Below are 18,319 nucleotides of genomic sequence, written 5' to 3'. Positions count from 1 at the left end.
TTTTTTTTACAATTTTTCTGAGGGGCATGGCATGGGCAGAAAAAGAGTGTGAAAGAGTTAACCAGCTAGCACAGGAGGTGCTGCTCAGTGCTCCTGTATTAACTTCCCACAGGTACTACATGCTAATGGGAACACTGGTGCATGACCTGCAAATAAAAAAAAGAAAAAGCCCTTAAAAGAGGTGTGTTAAATCTGGGCTTAGCTTGCAAGTAAAGTCCTACATTATAATGCATTTAGTTCAGATTTTACACTTTAGTAAAAAGATCCTTTAATTTGCCATAGAAAATGTATATATACAAAAGCTTGTGACAGAAAGTGTATAAATTGAAAAGTTGTAATTTTAAACTCCAAAAAAATGAAATACTTCTATGTGGTTTCAAAACAGGAAAAAAAAAACTGCAGCAGCATTATTCAAACTATGATTTTTTTCTTTAATTACAAAGATTTTAACAATTACAAGAAACAGCTAAATAGGTACGTATAAATTTGAAAAATACAAAACTGTTTTAAAAAACCACTAGCTTACAAAACTAAAAGGTGCATGTTTTATAAATTGCTTTCAGCACTTAAAATTCAGGTCAAATATAAATATTTAGGAAAAGGCTAGTTCTGGTACAAAAAGGTGGCTTATTTGCACTGAAACCCTTTCTGTACTATTTCTGCTGCCCCAAGCATCCCATTCTCTGGCTAAAATGGAGATGGAAAATGCAACCACCCCATTATCTCTCTTCTAGATGTTAGCCTGGGTCATTATGCACGATTCAAGACCAGAGTCACATGCCAGCCTGTTGCCCTGCTTTAAGTGCTCGCCAGGTATAATCCTAAGGGGGAGAGAATGGCTTCTTCTAAGAACAAATTTACAAACTAAATAGAAGACAGCATTCTACCTGCATAAGTTATAGGTTTCAACTCTAAGTGCACATGAATGATGCACAAGGATCTAAACAGCATATGCCTCCTTTATCACAAGCAGAAAACCCACAAGTAGGCAAAACTGGTAGAAGATAGTACTGGGGCTTCTGACATTTTCATTCTAATACAACCTGGTCCATATACACAAGGCTTACAACACACATTTTTCCCTGAACAGCTTAATTTATACTTTATGTATACACATAGTCATTGTTTCATTATTTTTATGTCAAAATTCTTTAAGCCTATGTAATATTTTCTGATCATGTTTAACTTTAAGGCAAGAAACAATAGAATTGCTTTATAAATGCATGGTCTTCAATGTTTCTGGTACTTTGGGGATGCAATAGATCTCTCTTACCATAAATCACATCAAGAAACTTGAGACTATTAGAACACTCTTGGTCCTATCAGATATTTTCTTAGATGAGAATGACAGAAGAGATTCCTGTTTCCAACTTAACCACACTCCCTGGTTCCACCGAAATAATCTTATAGTTTGTGCAGTATTTATAAGTTAAGAGTATCATACATATAAGGCAACAAGCATCTGATTATATGATGCCTCTATTACAACACAGAACTTTAAAATGCTCTTCATTCTCACTGACTTGCTCCTATGTTTTTTATGAAACTAGAAGCAGGTGTTGCTAATAATTTCACAGCACTTCTAATCTATCATGATGCCTTGAAAACAGCCATTTCTGGAATTTTTAATACGTTTTGTTGTTTTTCCATTAAGTGCTAGTTTTGGACCTCTATGTCTCTCTATTGTCCATATAACATTCAAAACATCCAGTAAAGAATAAATTCCAGTACAGCTAGGTAGAATTTCACTGCGATCAGATTTAAGCTCCCACCCCCCACCCCCAACCTCAGGAGACAAACTTATACCCTTGAAAACATCACCTAAGTTAAAAAAACAAACAAAAAAAACACACACAAAACCTAGCAATATTTCCACAAGATCTTGCACAAATCTGGTCACAGTGCAATTAAAGGGCACACTGCTGAGCTTTCAGAATATTCTAGTATCAAACCCAGGGCATGAACAAAGAGGACTCGTATTTTTACTGAAAAGGGGATAGTGGTACACCTTGCAAAGAAGAGGATTCAGAACAGGACATCCTCATCACTCTTGGTTTTTCTCACTTGCAAGGCTCCGAGAGGGCACAGCTGCTTCTGTAAAAAGTATGCAAGGACATTGCCCTCTCCTCTTTGTACAACTTGGATAGTTAACACAGTTCAGCAAATTTTATAAACAAATCATTTTGAACCCAAGGTTCAGTTTTTGCCTCTTTCTCCACACACTTTTTAATGTATTATATACCCCAAAATCTGTGCAATTACTCTTCTTCGAACATGCTGAGAGGATCTTCTTAAAAAGAGTTTCAAATTCTCTTTTCTAGGCCCTTGTAACTAAATCCTAAAGCTGGTAAAATTCATATTGTAGAGCTTGGAAACCAAGAAATATGCAAACCTGTCTCTGTGTAAAGCTTAAATTCTGGCAGTAAAACTTTTACTATAAGAGCAACATTACTAAATTCTGTATATTTGGGGAGGAACGGACAAGGATCTCACTGTTTATATGTTTTATGTATACAACATCAGCTCTCAGTGTTCTTAACTTTCAGCTAAGGAAGGCACAGAGGTGGAAGACTACTCAAGAGCAGGAAAGCACTTTGTTTACTATCCAGGTCCAAATCACAGTCGCAGGTGAGGGATCGCCTTTGTCACATCACGAAAAAATACATGGCCAAGTGCTGACTTGGCAGAGATCCGCTTATTTGGGTCATAGTGTAACATTTGCTGAAAAAAAGAAATAAAAATTCAGAATCAAAAAGGGCAAAAGTAATGGATAACATTTTTGTTTACGACATTACAGACTTAGGTACAGGAGAGCACAGAAAAGCACCCATACCTACTAGACTGAAGTTCTACATCCTATGCCCCAACTACTAAGGGACTAAGCAACGTTCCCCACTTAAATGGTGTAGCCCAAGATTCTAAAATATCTACTCCGTGTTTTATAGTAGGTATAAACCTGAGGTTTGTCATCAAATGGGATGTAAACAACTTTCCTATGAGAAACAAAGACCAGGCACTATGGTAAGGTACTCACAGCCAACAGGTCTCGGCCATCTTCATCCAGCGGAGGAACCACTTACTGAAATCCTGTCTTGCCCACTTGGGAAAGGAAGATTTGTAGTCTGGCATAGAGGTAACTCCTGGCCACACTAGCTCATCAGGAGTCCCCAATGTGCGAAAGATCCGGAAGAGCTGGTCGATTTCTGAATCCCCGGGGAACAGAGCTCTCCTGGTGATCTGAAGTGTAAATAACGTTACATCTTTTTACTAGTGCTATGAAACATAATGGATGTTACCATTTTGATTACTGTTAATTTGATATACCTAGGTGTTATCAGGAAAACAACTGAGTACAATTCAAGTTTCATAAAACATAGTCCTAGGTGATAAAATATGGGATAGAGCAATTCTATTCCTTATTAATCTTTACCAGCTAAATTCTAAGCATTTAGCTCACATCTTTTTCCAAGGCGAGTTACATTCAGGGACAGTGGGTATTCAAACTAGAATTTATTTAAAGTACTAATAGTATACCAATACCAAAAAATAACCATGTCTTGATGGTATATTGAACTGTGGATGTGCATTACGTGGACGAATTTGAGGATGCTGTGTCTGTGATGTAAGTTTCGACGTTTGGACCTGGGAAGATAGCAGACGTGTCGGCATCGAGTGTCCCCCTTATCTTTAGAAGCTAAGCTGATTGTCCTTTTTGGCATTTGTTATATGCACATCTTTTTCACTTTGGAACAGACTATAGCAATTTATTAAGCTGATGATGAGAATGTTGCAACTCTTACCCCTGGTACTTTGCTGTGTGCAAACTTTGGAGATGGCTCTATGAGCTTTGAGGCTTATTCTATAATTTTTTATTACCACCTCTTGCAATCTACCTCACTCAGTGATATTAGCAAATGGTGTACCTCCATCATGTATGTTAATGTAACTTTTCATTCACCTATGAGGTTGAGTCACTTTTCTGAGACTTATAAACTTCCTCTTCTCTCTCCAAGAATAGTGTTAAACAAATTCTTGAGAAAATGACAAACTACAAAGCTTGTCTATGGAATACTACCTCTTGAAATTAGAAAGGAAAGCAATTATATACTGTTTACATGTTGAAGACGGTTATTTGAGAATGGATTTGGCACATCAAATGGAAGACTTCATTGTTACTAGCCTGTTAATCTTATCATAGAGGCTGTTGTGATAACTCAATTTTATGTGCTTGATTAGTTTAATTTTATTGTATGCGGTTTGGTTTTGTTTTTTTCAATTGTACTGCAACCCACCAGAACTCTTGCTGGTAAAGTGGGCTAGATGTAAACAGATTAAATTGAATTAAAACTTGTAGCAGCCCAATTATATGATTTTGATGTATTTTCACTCAGAATATACCAGAATCACTGGCAGATAAATTATTTAGAAAAAAAAAAGGTTTTGTATAAAGCAGCACTGTTCCAACTTTTACCATCTGTGACCCCATGACAGCAGCCACAGAAACTCATGCAACCTCACCAAGGCAAGTCCAATGACATGCCTATGTCGTGCCTACCAAGTCAGAAACCCAAATATGGCATGTGTAACCCCATTTGGGGGGTCACAACCCTCAATTTGGAAAGCACTATCATAAAGGCATTTGAAACAGGTTCTGCAAATTCCAGAGTGTATCCCTGCCAAACAACTTCCCAACAACCACTGGTCAGAGGTAATGAGGGCCCCACTGCTGGTGAACAGGCAGAAATGTCCTTCTACCTGCACCTTTGTAGGGGGGGGGGGGGTAGCAGTGAAGGAGGTGGCAGCACCAATTTTTCTTGACCTCCTGGCTCCACAAAAAGGGCTACCCCTTCTGCCCCCTAAACAACTGGAGTCCGCTTACCCTAGGGGTACTGGCTTCAATCCTTAGCCCCTGAATGGCAGACTTTTCCTTATGCTTTGGTAGCAGCTATGGATCAGCCTTCCCTAAGCACTTCATGAGCTTCTCAGATCCTCTCCAAACAACCATCAACTTTGAAAGGAAGCTTGTTCAATTGCTACTTGGAAGCTGAGTTTGTCAACCAGTACCAGAGCCAAAGCCACCTGTAGTTACTACTACCAAGGCTACTAACTGAACATGTACAGACCAGATCATACAGGATAATAGCCAGAAGGCTGCTCCAGACTACGACTAAGCTATCTTAGGCAACATCGGCAATTGCTACACCCAGTGCAAAAGGACGCTCGAGAAATCTGCCACAGACCAAAGCCAGTATAATAAGTGTCAAAATACCAAATGCTTGAGTAGCAACTCTACTTTTCTGTCATGAGTGTCCTTCAGAGCCAAACTCCCCTCTCTAGGGAAATCATCCTGAACCTTTGTTTTGCCAGATATTTGTCCAGGGCCCTTAGCTCTAGGATGGACCCCCCACCCCTATTTTGTGACCAGAAGTACTTGAAATAAAATCTGTTTCCTTTTTCCCCTGGTGGCACATCTTGATCGTTTGAGCCTGTAAAAGGGAAGACTTCCTGTGTAAGCAATTCCTGGTGCTGAAAGCTCAATATTGAGGCTATTAGTGGGCAATTTGGTGGCATGGTTTCCAATTCTAGGCTGTAGGCCATGCAGACTATTCTGAGAAGCCACTGATCTAACATTAAAGAGGGCCACCTTTCTTGGAAAAGGTGTCAGCCTCCCTTCTACTAGTAGGCCATCCGGCACGGCTACAGTCTTGGAGTCAGTCAAAAACTCATTCCCTGTTTTGAATGAGGAGCCAGCTAGGACTTTTGAGCTCTCTACTGCCACATACAGCAGCGAGAGCCCAAGCTCTGGGCAACCTGAGATGGATGAAAGGGAGGAGGGAACCAATGCCATTGAGAATAAGCCTTTGCAAGAGTACTTCCTAGACGAGGCGATTGAAACAGGACAGGTCATTTGATGGTATCGGTTTGCTTCTTGATAAAGGTCGGCAGCCTCCTTGCTCCCCTCCCCCCCCCCCCCCGGCATGGAACATCAGCCAGTTTCTCCTGAAACTCAAGGTCTAGGTCTGAGGCATGCAGACAGGCGAATATGCACATCTCAATACCCATAGCAGAGACCTTGGACGCCAAATCAAAAGCATCATAGATTGCCCAATCTTTCTACACTCCTGTTTGGCTATTAGCTGGTAAAGTTCTGCAGCCTTCTCTGTAGTTAGAATATATGCAAACTATGCCACACTACTCACTAAGTTCTGAAAGTGCATGCTTATGAACAGCTGGTAAGAATTTATGTGGAAGTGAGCATAGCATTCACTTTCACCCAAAACACTCCAATGTCTGAGCCTCCCTCCCTGGGGGGCACCAGAGAGCGGGTCTTGGAGCTCTTGGCTCTTTTGAAAGTGATTCAACCACCGTGGAATGGAGAGGATGCAGGAGCTTCTCAAATTCAGAAGCCTTATGGAATCTATATAGAGAGTCAGCCTACTTGTGTATAGGTTGTACAGAGAGCAGTCTCCTAGTGCTTCATTCGCACCTTTTTAAATATCCTCTGCACAGGCACTGTCACAGCATCCTTTGGAATCAAACATGAGGATGGCCAACAATTCAGTCCTTGGTTCATCCTTGGTTTCTAACTCAAATGGGATGGACTTGGCCATCTCCTTGACAAAAACCACTAAAGGCAATCTCCTTAAAAGGGAGACTGTCCTCCTTTTGTTAGGAAGGGAAGGGTACGAAAGGAGGCTGAGGGATCCCTCCTCTAAGAGGACGTCTGGAAAGTGGACTACTACTTGCAGCCCAAAAGGTTGCCTGTAACCTGGGGGGGGGGGGGGAATACAAAATCAAGATGGATTCAGTATGCGCTCCACTCCCTGCACCAGCAGTTTCTCCCTTACTGGAAGAACCAGGGAATCCCCCACTAAAAATCCCTCTGAGATCCCTGTACCATGGATGCCAAGGCTAGTCTGGAGCTACCATCTACAGAGCTCCCCAATCCAGGCTGGATGCATCTGTTGTCAATACCTCCCACAGCGGTAGAATGTGCAATGGAAGTCCCAGAGTTGAACTGGATCAATTGTCCACCAGAGAAGAGTGTGTGACTGTTGTGGTGGTATGTGGATGATATCTGTTAGGTTCCCTGTCGCTGGAAACCACTGGGAAGCTAAAGTCCACTGGGCCGTTCTCAAGTGGAGCCATGCCATGGAAGTGACACGCAGTGGAGGCCATGTGGACTATCAGTCTCAACATTTGCCCACCTGAAACCCGCTGGCTGCTGCGGACCTGTGAGGCAAGCGTTACCAAGATATCCACTCTCGCTTAAGGATAGAAGGATCCGAGCCTGCCTGCACTGTATCTAATAGGGCTATCCTACATACTCCAATTGATGAACTGGTTGTAGGTGGGACTTGGGGTAATTGATAAACCCCAGTAGCTCCAACATCTGAATAGTCTGACTCTTCTCTCGCCTTCTCTGCTCATATCCAGCAGATCGCCCTGTCGTTTCTTTCTTTACAACATCCGTAAAATCCGCCCCTTTCTTTCCGAGCACTCTACCAAAACCCTCATCCACACCCTTGTCACCTCTCGTTTAGACTACTGCAATCTGCTTCTTGCTGGCCTCCCACTTAGTCACCTCTCCCCTCTCCAATCGGTTCAAAACTCTGCTGCCCGTCTCATCTTCCGCCAGGGTCGCTTTACTCATACTACCCCTCTCATCAAGTCGCTTCACTGGCTCCCTATCCGTTTTCGCATCCTGTTCAAACTTCTTCTACTAACCTATAAATGTATTCACTCTGCTGCTCCCCAGTATCTCTCCACACTCGTCCTTCCCTACGCCCCTTCCCGTGCACTCCGTTCCCTGGATAAATCCTTATCTGTTCCCTTCTCCACTACTGCCAACTCCAGACTTCGCGCCTTCTGTCTCACTGCACCTTACGCCTGGAATAAACTTCCTGAGCCCCTACGTCTTACCCCATCCTTGGCCACCTTTAAATCTAGACTGAAAGTCCACCTCTAACATTGCTTTTGACTCGTAACCATTTGTATCCACTCGCCTCCACCTACCCTCCTCTCCCCCTTCCTGTACACATTAATTGATTTGATTACTTTATTTTTTGTCTATTAGATTGTAAGCTCTTTGAGCAGGGACTGTCTTCTATGTTTGTGCAGCGCTGTGTACGCCTTGCAGCGCTATAGAAATGCTAAATAGTAGTAGTAGTAATAGTCATCCTCATTGACTCCTTGGCTTCATCTTGAGATGTGCTCTTGACCAGCCAATCATCCAGATAGGGAAATACATACATTCCCAGTCTGCGAAGATACACTGCGACTACCACCAGACGCTAGGCCAAAAGACAGAATGCGATAGTATTAGAGAGAAGAGATACTTACCTGTAGCAGGTATTCTCAGAGGACAGCAAGCCTTATATTCTCACATATGGGTAAAGCAGAGTCCACATTGCCGGTTCGGAGCTTGTAACAAGCTTTTAAAATAGGTCTTTGAGCACAAGACATGCTCCACCGCGCATCAGTGACTGCCTTCCCATCTGCCGCGCGAGCGCAGGACCAGCAGTATAATATAAAGCATTAAAAAAAGGAAACAACTCCAAGGGGAAGTGGGAGGGTATGAGAGAATATAAGGCCTCCTGTATCTTCACCTTCTCTGGGAACAAGCAGGCCTATAATTCTCACATACGGGAATCTAGCTACCAGGCTCACCAAAAACCACCACCAGTGGTCAATTGGACCTATGCAAACATGTGAACTGGAGACCACACCACAGCTTTGCACAGGAAAAAAGCACGAGCCTGCTGAGTGTCTAGCAGGGCGCTAATGAATTCCAATCACTGAACAAGGAGCAGATGGGGCAGTTTAACATGAACCTTAGCAGGATCCAACACCCGAATAATCCTCTGCATGGACTCCTGAGCACCATCGTGCAACGTGCTCTTCACCAGTCAGTCGCTGAGATAGGGATACACATGGATAACATGGACTTCCAGTCTGCGTAGCGATGCTGCGACTACTGCAAAGACATTTGGTGAAAACACTGGGAGTCAACGTGACACTTAACTCGATGCTGGAAGTGACGCGTCCCCAGCTGAAACCGAAAATACTTCCTGTGGAGCTGGAAGTATCGGGATATGAGAATAAGCTCCTTTAATCCATAGACCAGAGTCACCTCGTTTCCTGAAGCATGGTAAGCAGGTGCCCAAGGAAACCATCCTGAACTTTTCTTTCACCAGGAATTTGTTCAGGCCTCTTAGGTCGAGGATGGGATGCATATCCCCCATTTTCTTTTGCACAATAAGTACCTGGAATAGAGTCCCTTCCTTTCTTCCCCTGGAGGAATGGATTCGACTGTACGGGCCTTAAGAAGGACAGAGAGAGTTCCTCTGCAAGTACCTACTGTGCTGAGAGCTGAAGTGATGTGCTCTCTGAGGGCAATCTGGTGGTCTCTGTAGCCAATACAGGGCATAACCGAGATGGAATATTTGAAGAACCCACCAGAGGTTACAAGGAGCCACCTTTCTTGGTAAAACTTCAGCCTCCCCTTGACCAGCAAGTTGTCCAGGACAGTCACTTTTACAGCGGGCTATGCTCGGCTGAAGCCAGTCAAAAGCTCGCCCCCTGCTTTGACAGGGAAGCCATGTTGACGAGAACGAGCACGCTAGGGTTCAGCCTGCTCAGAAGGGATGTACCTACGCCTCTGCGAATAATATTTACTTGTCTGAATTGCCAAAAAACCTGTTAGAGGAGGCAGGTGCAGAAGGCGCCCAGTGGGAGAGAGAATCTATGGTATTAATGGTATTTCTTGATGAGGTCAGCAACCTTCTCCACCTTCTCTCCAGAAAGATTTTCCCCCTCCCAGCACATGGCATCCATCAATCTCTGCTGGACTACCTGGTCCAAGTCAGAGAAACGCGTCCTGCACATCACTATACTCTGGGCAGAGATCCTAGAGGCCATATCAAAGGTGTTCTTGCCCTGACCAAGAACTTACAACACGCCTTCTGCTGCTTGACCACCTGGTGAACAGATTCAGCCTGCTCCGGTGGGAGAGAGTCCTGCCAAATCTGGCAAGAATGGCAAGTACAGGCTCATGTAGAGCTGGTACAATTGGATATGGGAGATGAGCATGGAGGCCTCATACATCTTCTGCCCAAAAGAATCCAGGGTTCTTGCTTTTCTGCCAGGGGTCACCAAAGCATAGTCCCTTGAACTCCTGGCCCTTTTGAGCACACATTCTACCACCAGCCTATCAAACCCAAAGGAAGACTGAATCCAGTACATGGGTGTCAACCTTCTTGGGGAGGAGAGGGACAGAGAGTACTCCCCAGTTCTTCACTTGAACATCCCATATGATCTCATAAGCAAGACTGTCACAGCCTCCCTAGGAGGAGAGTCATAGTTCAGGACCTTAAACATCTTAGCCCTGGGATCGTTCTCCACTCCCAAAGGAATTGGGATGGCAGATGCCATCTCTTTCACGGGAAGGAAAGGCTCTCAGGTAGAGACTTCCTCCTTTCCTGCGGAGGAGAGGGATCATATGGGATGCAGAAGTACAGTAGATCCTCTTCCGAGTCCCATGAGTACTTATCGGTGTCAGCCAAGATCTCCTTGTGGGAGGGCTGAGACTGAGCCCACCTCGATGAAGAGGGGCATCGAAATGTTGGCACCGGCCTCGACTCCAGCGAAACTTCCTCCACTGAAGTCGAGGGTGTACCAACACGCGTGGCAGTCGAACGCTGAGAACGCAAGCAGCATTGGTGTCAGAGACCTCACCGCAGGCTGGCATAAGCAACCCAGATGCCGTGCACTTTGCAAGAACCCCTATCAACAGCTCAGGGAGCAAGACCCAGAGGCACTGGAGGGCCGACATCAGGAGAGGCTGGGATGCTGATGTAGAAGTGGGATGCTGAATCTGCAAGGTTGAAGCAGGTCCTGGCTGTGTGGAAACCAATGCATGGGCACCTACTATATGCGGGGGAGTGGTCTTCATGGCGTCAACGCTTCACAGGGACTGGTGAAACTCTTGTGCACCCAGTGCTCCCAGCACAAATCGAGGGAAATTTATGCTGATGCCTGGCATTGATGCTCCCCAATGCCAAGAGGACAACATAGAGTCCTTTGTGCTGCCTTGGAGTTGGGACTGGTCCCATGGGGCCTGCATAAAGGTAGGTGGAGACCCAACTCGATGCACAGTCATTCCTAGTGTGCAAACGTCTCACAGCCTTATGGACCGATACACCTAATGCCAATATTGACGCCTAAGACATTGATGCAGACACAGGCTTTGAGGTTTTGGACTAGACTAGAAAAATCTTTTCCTTCCAAGCCTCTTTGGCCAACTGTGTTTTCCTCATACAAAGACAGAGAATACAGGCCCTAAACACTGTAGACACAGAGAATGGGTGTCTTTGCCAGAGATGGTCCTGTTGCACCAAGTGCAGCACTTGAAGTCACTGGAAACCTTCAATGACATGTAAGGACAAACAACAGTGGTCAAATCAAAAGACTCAATGGTGCTAAAAAAAAAGGGGAAAGCACCAGAAAACAGGAGGGAAAATTTGACCAGAGCGCAGAAATAAATGCGGTCTAACAAGTGCGGTTAAACAAAGAAAAAAAAGGCAAAAAATAATATAAAAAATACGGGAAGAAATAAAATAAAGGCAAACGCCGAGAGAGGTATTGTAAAAGAAAAAGAAAGGCAAAAAAGACCACTGTTGGAACCAGCTGTGAGAAGTGGAAAACGCATCCTCTCCTCAGCTGGTCCCATGCTCTTGCAGGGGGGCAGGAAGGCACTCGTGCATGAGCAGTGGAGGCACATCTCACAGCGCAATGACCTCTTTTAAGCTCGTTTCAAGCTCTTGATCAGCAATGCAGGCTCCACATTACCCATATGTTATAGTTATAAGCTGCAGTGTCCTCGGTATTTCCCACTCGTAATCTGAGATACTTCCTGTGACTTGGGAGTACCAAAATGTGGGTATAGGCATCCTTTTAAGTCCAGAGAGCATAGCCAGTCATTTTCCTGAATTGAGTAAGGTGGCTGCCCAGGGAAAGCATCCTGAACTTTTGACTAGGAATTTGGTCAGGTCCTTAGGGTCTAGGATGGGCCAGTATCCCCTTGTTTTTTAGTCTCAAGAAGTACCTGAAAATAGAATCCCCTTCTTTCCCTGGTGTAAGAGTTCGACTGCTCAGGCCTGTAAAAGGGCAGAGATTTCATCCACAAGTACCTACTTGTGCTGACAACTAATGAACAATGCTCTCGATGGGCAATTTAGAGGTCTCGGATGTCAATTCAGTGCATACCTGAGATGGACTATACAAAGAGCCCACCGGTTGGAGGTTACAAAGGGCCATCTGTGTTGGTAAAAAAAAAAAAAAAAAAAGCTCCCTCCAACCGGAAGGTCCATCCAGGATGGATACTTTTTTGAGCGGCTACGCTCTACTGGAGCCAGTCAATAACCCTTGCCCTGCCTTTGACTGGGGGAGCTGGATGGGACTTCTGAGAAACAGGTTTGGCGAGGCCTGGGATGCTGGGGCCTGAGTCACCCAAGTGAAAGAGTGTGAGGTGGGTACTTATGCCTTTGAAACTAGTAGGTCTGTCATCTAGACCCGGTCGAAAATCTTGCAGAAGATGATGTAGATGGAGTACGCTAAGAGAGAGAGAGATAGAGAGTGGATAGTATCTGTATGCTTTTTAATGAGGTCAGCAAACTCTTCCACTTTCTCTACAAACAACTTGTCCCCTAAGCACCTAACATCCGACAACCTCTCACGCACTGCTGGTTCCAAGTCAGAGGACATGAAGCATGAGAGTCTGCACGTCCCCACACCCATTCCAGCAGAACCTGGATGTAACATCAAAAGTATCATAGGTGCCCCTGGCCAGATAATGCCTACACTCAATCTGCTTGTTGGCCACCTAGCAAAGCTCTACGTCCTGTCCGAAGGGAGAAGAGTCCACCAGAATCAGTGTACTGTTCACCAAAGACTCATAATATAAAGGCTCTTGTAGAGCTGGTAGGACTGAATTCAGGCAACAAGTATTGAGGCTGAAAGTCTCCTCCTAAATTAATCGAAGTTCTAGCCATCCAGCCTGGGGGCGCTGAGGCATGAGACCGAGAACTCTTGGGCAGTTTGAGAGCAGATTCGACCACCATACCTTCTCAATCTAGGAGCCTTCTAGATATGATACTGCATATCTACCTTCTTAGGTGTGACCTGCACTGTGAGGGGAGACTCCTAGTTCTTCAACAGTACGTCCTCAAAGATAGGGTGCAATGGTATTGTGACCTCTTCCTTAGGAGACTTATAGCCCAGAACAGACAACATCTCTGCTCTGGGCTCCTCCTCTGTCTCCAACTTAAATGGGACAGCCACTGCCAACTCCTTCACAAAACTGGTGAAAAAAAAGCATCTCTGGTTGAGATTTCCATCTCTCTAGAAGAGAGGGATCAGATGGAATTCCATATGACTCCTCCTCCAAGAAGTAATGTGGATCCTTAACTGACTCCCATGAGCAGTCCCAATCAAACTCTTCACCATACTCAGGAGCAGGTGAATGAGTCTGTGCTGACTTTGCTCTGGTGGAACCATGTCCACACTCTGAGGAGTTGAACGGCAGTCCTACTCTCAGACTCCAGGGAAGTTTCCTCCCCCAATGCCTGCCTGGATAATGATGACACCCTGTAAGGTACCAGCGTAGAAGATCTAGGCACTGGCACTGTTCCAGCAGTGGCACTGGCACTGTTCCAGCAGTGGTGCAAGTATCCTCGATGCCAAAGCAGAAGCCCCCTGAAGCAACTGCGCCAGCTCCTCCTGGAGCATAACTGGGCATCGGAAAGGCATGGGAGCCAGAAGTGGCAGTCTGAGTAGATGTGGGTGCCAAACCGCGGTCAGGAACCGGGTCGCTCAGTGATTTGCGCTGAGGGGGAGTACACATCCTTGCGCCGGCACTTCTCGGGTATCGGAGGTACTGATGTACCGGTACTCCCAGCACCATGCATCAAGGAAGATCGATACTTAGGCTTCCCCCGATGCCAAATGAGGACACCTCCAAATCCATATGGGTCCAATGCTGACAGGTCCTGGGGCCTGCTAATAGTGCTCCGTGTCGAGGCAGGTGGAGACCCACTCAATACTGGTGCACTCCCAGTGGTGCTGAAGTCACAGCAGCCATGGAGGTCATGCCGTAGGTGCCAAAGTTGATGGTCTAGCCTTCAAAGAGCCAAAAGTCACGCCTTCCAAATTCTCACTGCATCCAATGCACCAATTGTGTGGGTCTTAACACAGATATGAATACCAGTAAAACACTCCTAACCATTCATTGTCTCACCCTACTCCTACACGCAAAACACAACCCACAACTCAGACAACCACCACCCATAACTCACAAATCATACAGCACTCACATACACACAATGCCCACTCTAAAAGAACATCCATAACAAACCACCCACAATACACCAACCCTGTGTACAACCTTTTAACAACTCACCAAACCAAAGACACAATAACCAACCAAAAGGAATAATCCCCGGACATGACCACCACCAACAAAAAGAGAAAAACAACAACAACAACAAATTCAACCATCGAAGAAACAGACAACTAATAAAAATAAACACAACGAACCTCCCACAGAACCATACCGCTCAATCCAACTAGGATACATCAATGCAAGATCAGCAGTAAGCAACTCAGTAGATATACTAGACTGGATCACCACAGATAATTTAGAACCTTCTATTATCACAGAAACCTGGTTTCCACAGCCCCACAGACCCCGCCACCCTTAGAAACATGCCCACCAGAATACCAAATCACCCACTGGACAAGAAATGGAAAAAGAAGGGCGGGAATACCCATAATTTACAAACCCAAATTCACCATCACAACCATGGGTGAATCTACCTCACCACAACTTGAAATTGCCTCGACAAGAATTAATCATCCAAACCTAATAGGACACCTTAACGTAATCCTATTCTACAGACCACCAGGAAAATGGCAAGACTCCCAAACACAACTAATGGACTTTCATCCCGAATACATGTGTATCTGCCTCAAACATCCTTATAATAGGAGACATCAACCTACACCTTGAAGATGACACCTCAACAGGCACACGAGAATGCAAAGAATTCCTAAAACTCTGGGACCTGCATGCAACCAACACGCAACCAACACACTAAAAAGGACACACATAAGACATCATAACACACAAATTTGACCCGGACTCTACTATCATACTTACTGACACAGATGGACACCACCAATATGGTCAGACCACCATAAAGCAAATGTCTCTCTCTACTGGAGAAAAACACACATAAAACACATCATAACATGAGCAAACAACATACACCACGAGAGGAAAATAGACCCCATAACATTCTGGCAACAGATCTACCAGAACGAATGGTCACCAATGCTGACACCATCCATTCCTCCAAGAATGGGACGATTTATGTACAACAACATTAGACAAAATCGCCCCCAATCCAAACCAGAACATCACACAGGAAAAATCAAACCCATGGTTCACCGAAGAGCTGAAAAAAACTTAAAACACAAGTCCAGGAAACTAGAACGCCTATGGAACAAAAAGAGAGATGAACAAACACTAAATGCCTGGAAACTACTTCGGAGGAAATACAAATATACCATAAAACAGACTAAAAGACTACATTACAAAACAATAATAGGACCAAATTACAAAGACACACAAACTCTTTTACCTTGTGAACAAACTATTAGATACCACATCAGTTACAAACAACAGCAAAGACATACCAGATGTTGACACCTTGCGAAATACTTCAAGGAGAAAATTATAAACTACGACTTAAAATACCCGCCAGCCCTATTGAATACGCCACACTTCTAGACTGTTTTAGACCCAGAAGACGGAACATACCCAGCAGACAGAACTTGGACCGAATTCGAACTAATATCAGAAGACCTCATCTCTGAAACACTAAAAGATTTGCCAAATCCCCTGCAACTAGACATATGCCCAAACAACCTCATGAAATCAGCTCCCTCAACAATTCTAATAGACCTAACGAACCACGTAAACTTCCTGCTACAAAACGGACTTTTCCCTAAAGAAAAGGAAAAATTTTACTCACCCCAATACCCAAAGATACAAAGAAAAGCGCAAGCGAAATAACCAGCTACAGACCAGTAGCATCCATACCACTAATAACCAAAATAACCGGAAGGAATGGTAACTAAACACTCACAAACTATCTAAACAAACACTCAATACTGCATGATGCTCAATCAGGATTCCGGTCGAATCACAGCACAGAAAACAGTATTAATTACCCTTATGACTAAATTTAAACAAATGATTGCAACCGGCAACAATATACTCCTCCTACAATTTGACATGTCAAGTGCCTTCGACATGGTTGACCACGAAATCCTATTACACATACTTGAATATTTTGGCATTGGAGGAAATGTCCTAAACTGGTTCAAGGGTTCCTACCCAGCGTGTCATATCAAGTCACATCGAATTCACAACGTCTGCTGCATGGACACCTGAATGTGGAGTACCACAAGGATCACCCCTCTCACCAACCATTTTCAACCTAATGATGATCCCCTTGGCAAAACTCCTATCAAACCATAACCTCAACCCATATATATACGCCGATGATGTAACAATATACATCCCTTTCAAACAAGATATTAAAGAAATCTTCAATGAAATCAACCAAAGTCTACACAGCATGAACACATGGGCAGATGCATTTCGCTTGAAACTAAATGCAGAAAAAACTCCATGCCTGATACTCACTTCCCAGTACAACACAAATGAATTCACCGCTATAAACACACCAAAACTAAACCTTCCAATCTCAGAAACGTTAAAAATCCTTGGAGTCACTATCGACCGCCACCTAACACTCAAAACTCATGCAAACAACACAACCAAAAGATGTTCTACTGCATGTGGAAACTGAAAAGAATAAGACCATTCTTCCCAAGATCCGTCTTTCGGAGCCTAGTGCAATCCCTCGTACTCAGCCATCTGGACTACTGCAACTCACTATACGCAGGTTGCAAAGAGCATATACTGAGGAAACTTCAAACAGCCCAGAATACAGCAGCCAGACTCATCTTCGGAAAACCAAAATATGAAGTGCAAACTCTTATGAGAGAAGCTACACTGGCTCCCACTCAAAGAACGCATTACTTTTAAAGTATGCACATTAGTCCACAAAATCATTCACGGTGAAGCCCCAGTCTACATGTCTGATTTAATAGACTTACCACCCAGAAACGCTAAAAGATCATCCCGAACTTCCTCAACCTCCACTTCCTAATTGCAAGGCTTGAAATACAAGGCGCTGCACGCGTCAACCTTTTCTTACATGAGCACGCAGTTCTGGAACACACTGCCGCGCAACCTGAAACGATCTACGAGCAAACCACCTTCCGCAAAATACTGAAGACCCATCTTTTTGAGAAAATTTACGGAAAGAACCAAAACACATAAAACCCACACTCACTGTTCAGTAATGCATCAATACAGCCACTTCTGAATTCTCATCCCCCGGAATCTCACCACACTCATACCTTTACTCACAGAAAATGTATACCAAATGTTTTCCTGTTATTATATATTGCCCCTTTTTGTCTCCCTTGTTTCCTTCCAATGTTTCAGTGCTTTTCCCATTATATATTCCTTAACGATACTTTGACTTTGACTAGAATAACTCATCACAATGTAATCCATAACCGAGTTGTAACAAATTGTATTTCCACGATTCATAATGTATTGTAAGCCACACTGAGCCCGCAAAAAGGTGGGAAAATGTGGGATACAAATGCAATAAATAAATAAATAAATAAACTTAGTGCACCTCTTGAAGCCACTGGGGGTCTTCTGGGTCATCGAAAAAAGAATCTCAGCTAAATTAAATTCCTGAATCTTGAAATGATTAAAAATGGGGGCAATGTTCAAATTGAGGATGGGGCAGCTTAAATGTGCAGTCACATGGAAGAATAAAGAAAACTTTAAAAATGCCAAAAAAGATCTATAAAAAATAAGGAATTGCAAAACAAACTGAAGAGAGGACAATAAAAAGATGAAAAAATAAAAATACCCACACGGGAAGGTACTCACAAGAAAACAAACAGCACAGATTGAGGGACAGAACACGAAACAAGTCCTCTCAGCTCTGTCGAAAAACTAAGACTGGCGGACCTGTGCTCATGCAGGAAGGCACCAGCGTATGCACGGTGGAACACTGCTAGTACTTTCTACCTTACTAGCCAGTCAGCTTCTGCACCGGGCTCCCGGGCTCCATCAAATGACGTCACCCAGATGTGAGAATTTGAA

The 18,319-nt window shown here is 44.1% G+C and overlaps 1 protein-coding gene across 1 annotated transcript in view; it reads right to left on the bottom strand.

Moving 5' to 3' along the window:
• Nucleotides 1-1,541: 1,541 nt before the first annotated feature.
• The window catches only part of CDK2 (cyclin dependent kinase 2), a 115,963-nt gene continuing 99,185 nt past the window's right edge, over nucleotides 1,542-18,319 (bottom strand). The window contains 3 exon segments of the mRNA XM_030196740.1: nucleotides 1,542-2,721; nucleotides 3,035-3,075; nucleotides 3,078-3,237. Coding sequence (XP_030052600.1) covers nucleotides 2,617-2,721; nucleotides 3,035-3,075; nucleotides 3,078-3,237 — 306 coding nt within the window. The 3' untranslated portion in view covers nucleotides 1,542-2,616.

The sequence above is a fragment of the Microcaecilia unicolor genome, chromosome 3, assembly GCF_901765095.1.
Source record: "Microcaecilia unicolor chromosome 3, aMicUni1.1, whole genome shotgun sequence".
Lineage (NCBI taxonomy): Eukaryota > Metazoa > Chordata > Amphibia > Gymnophiona > Siphonopidae > Microcaecilia > Microcaecilia unicolor.
Note: the sequence above shows the minus strand (reverse complement) of the source record. Positions and strands in the feature narration are given on the sequence as shown.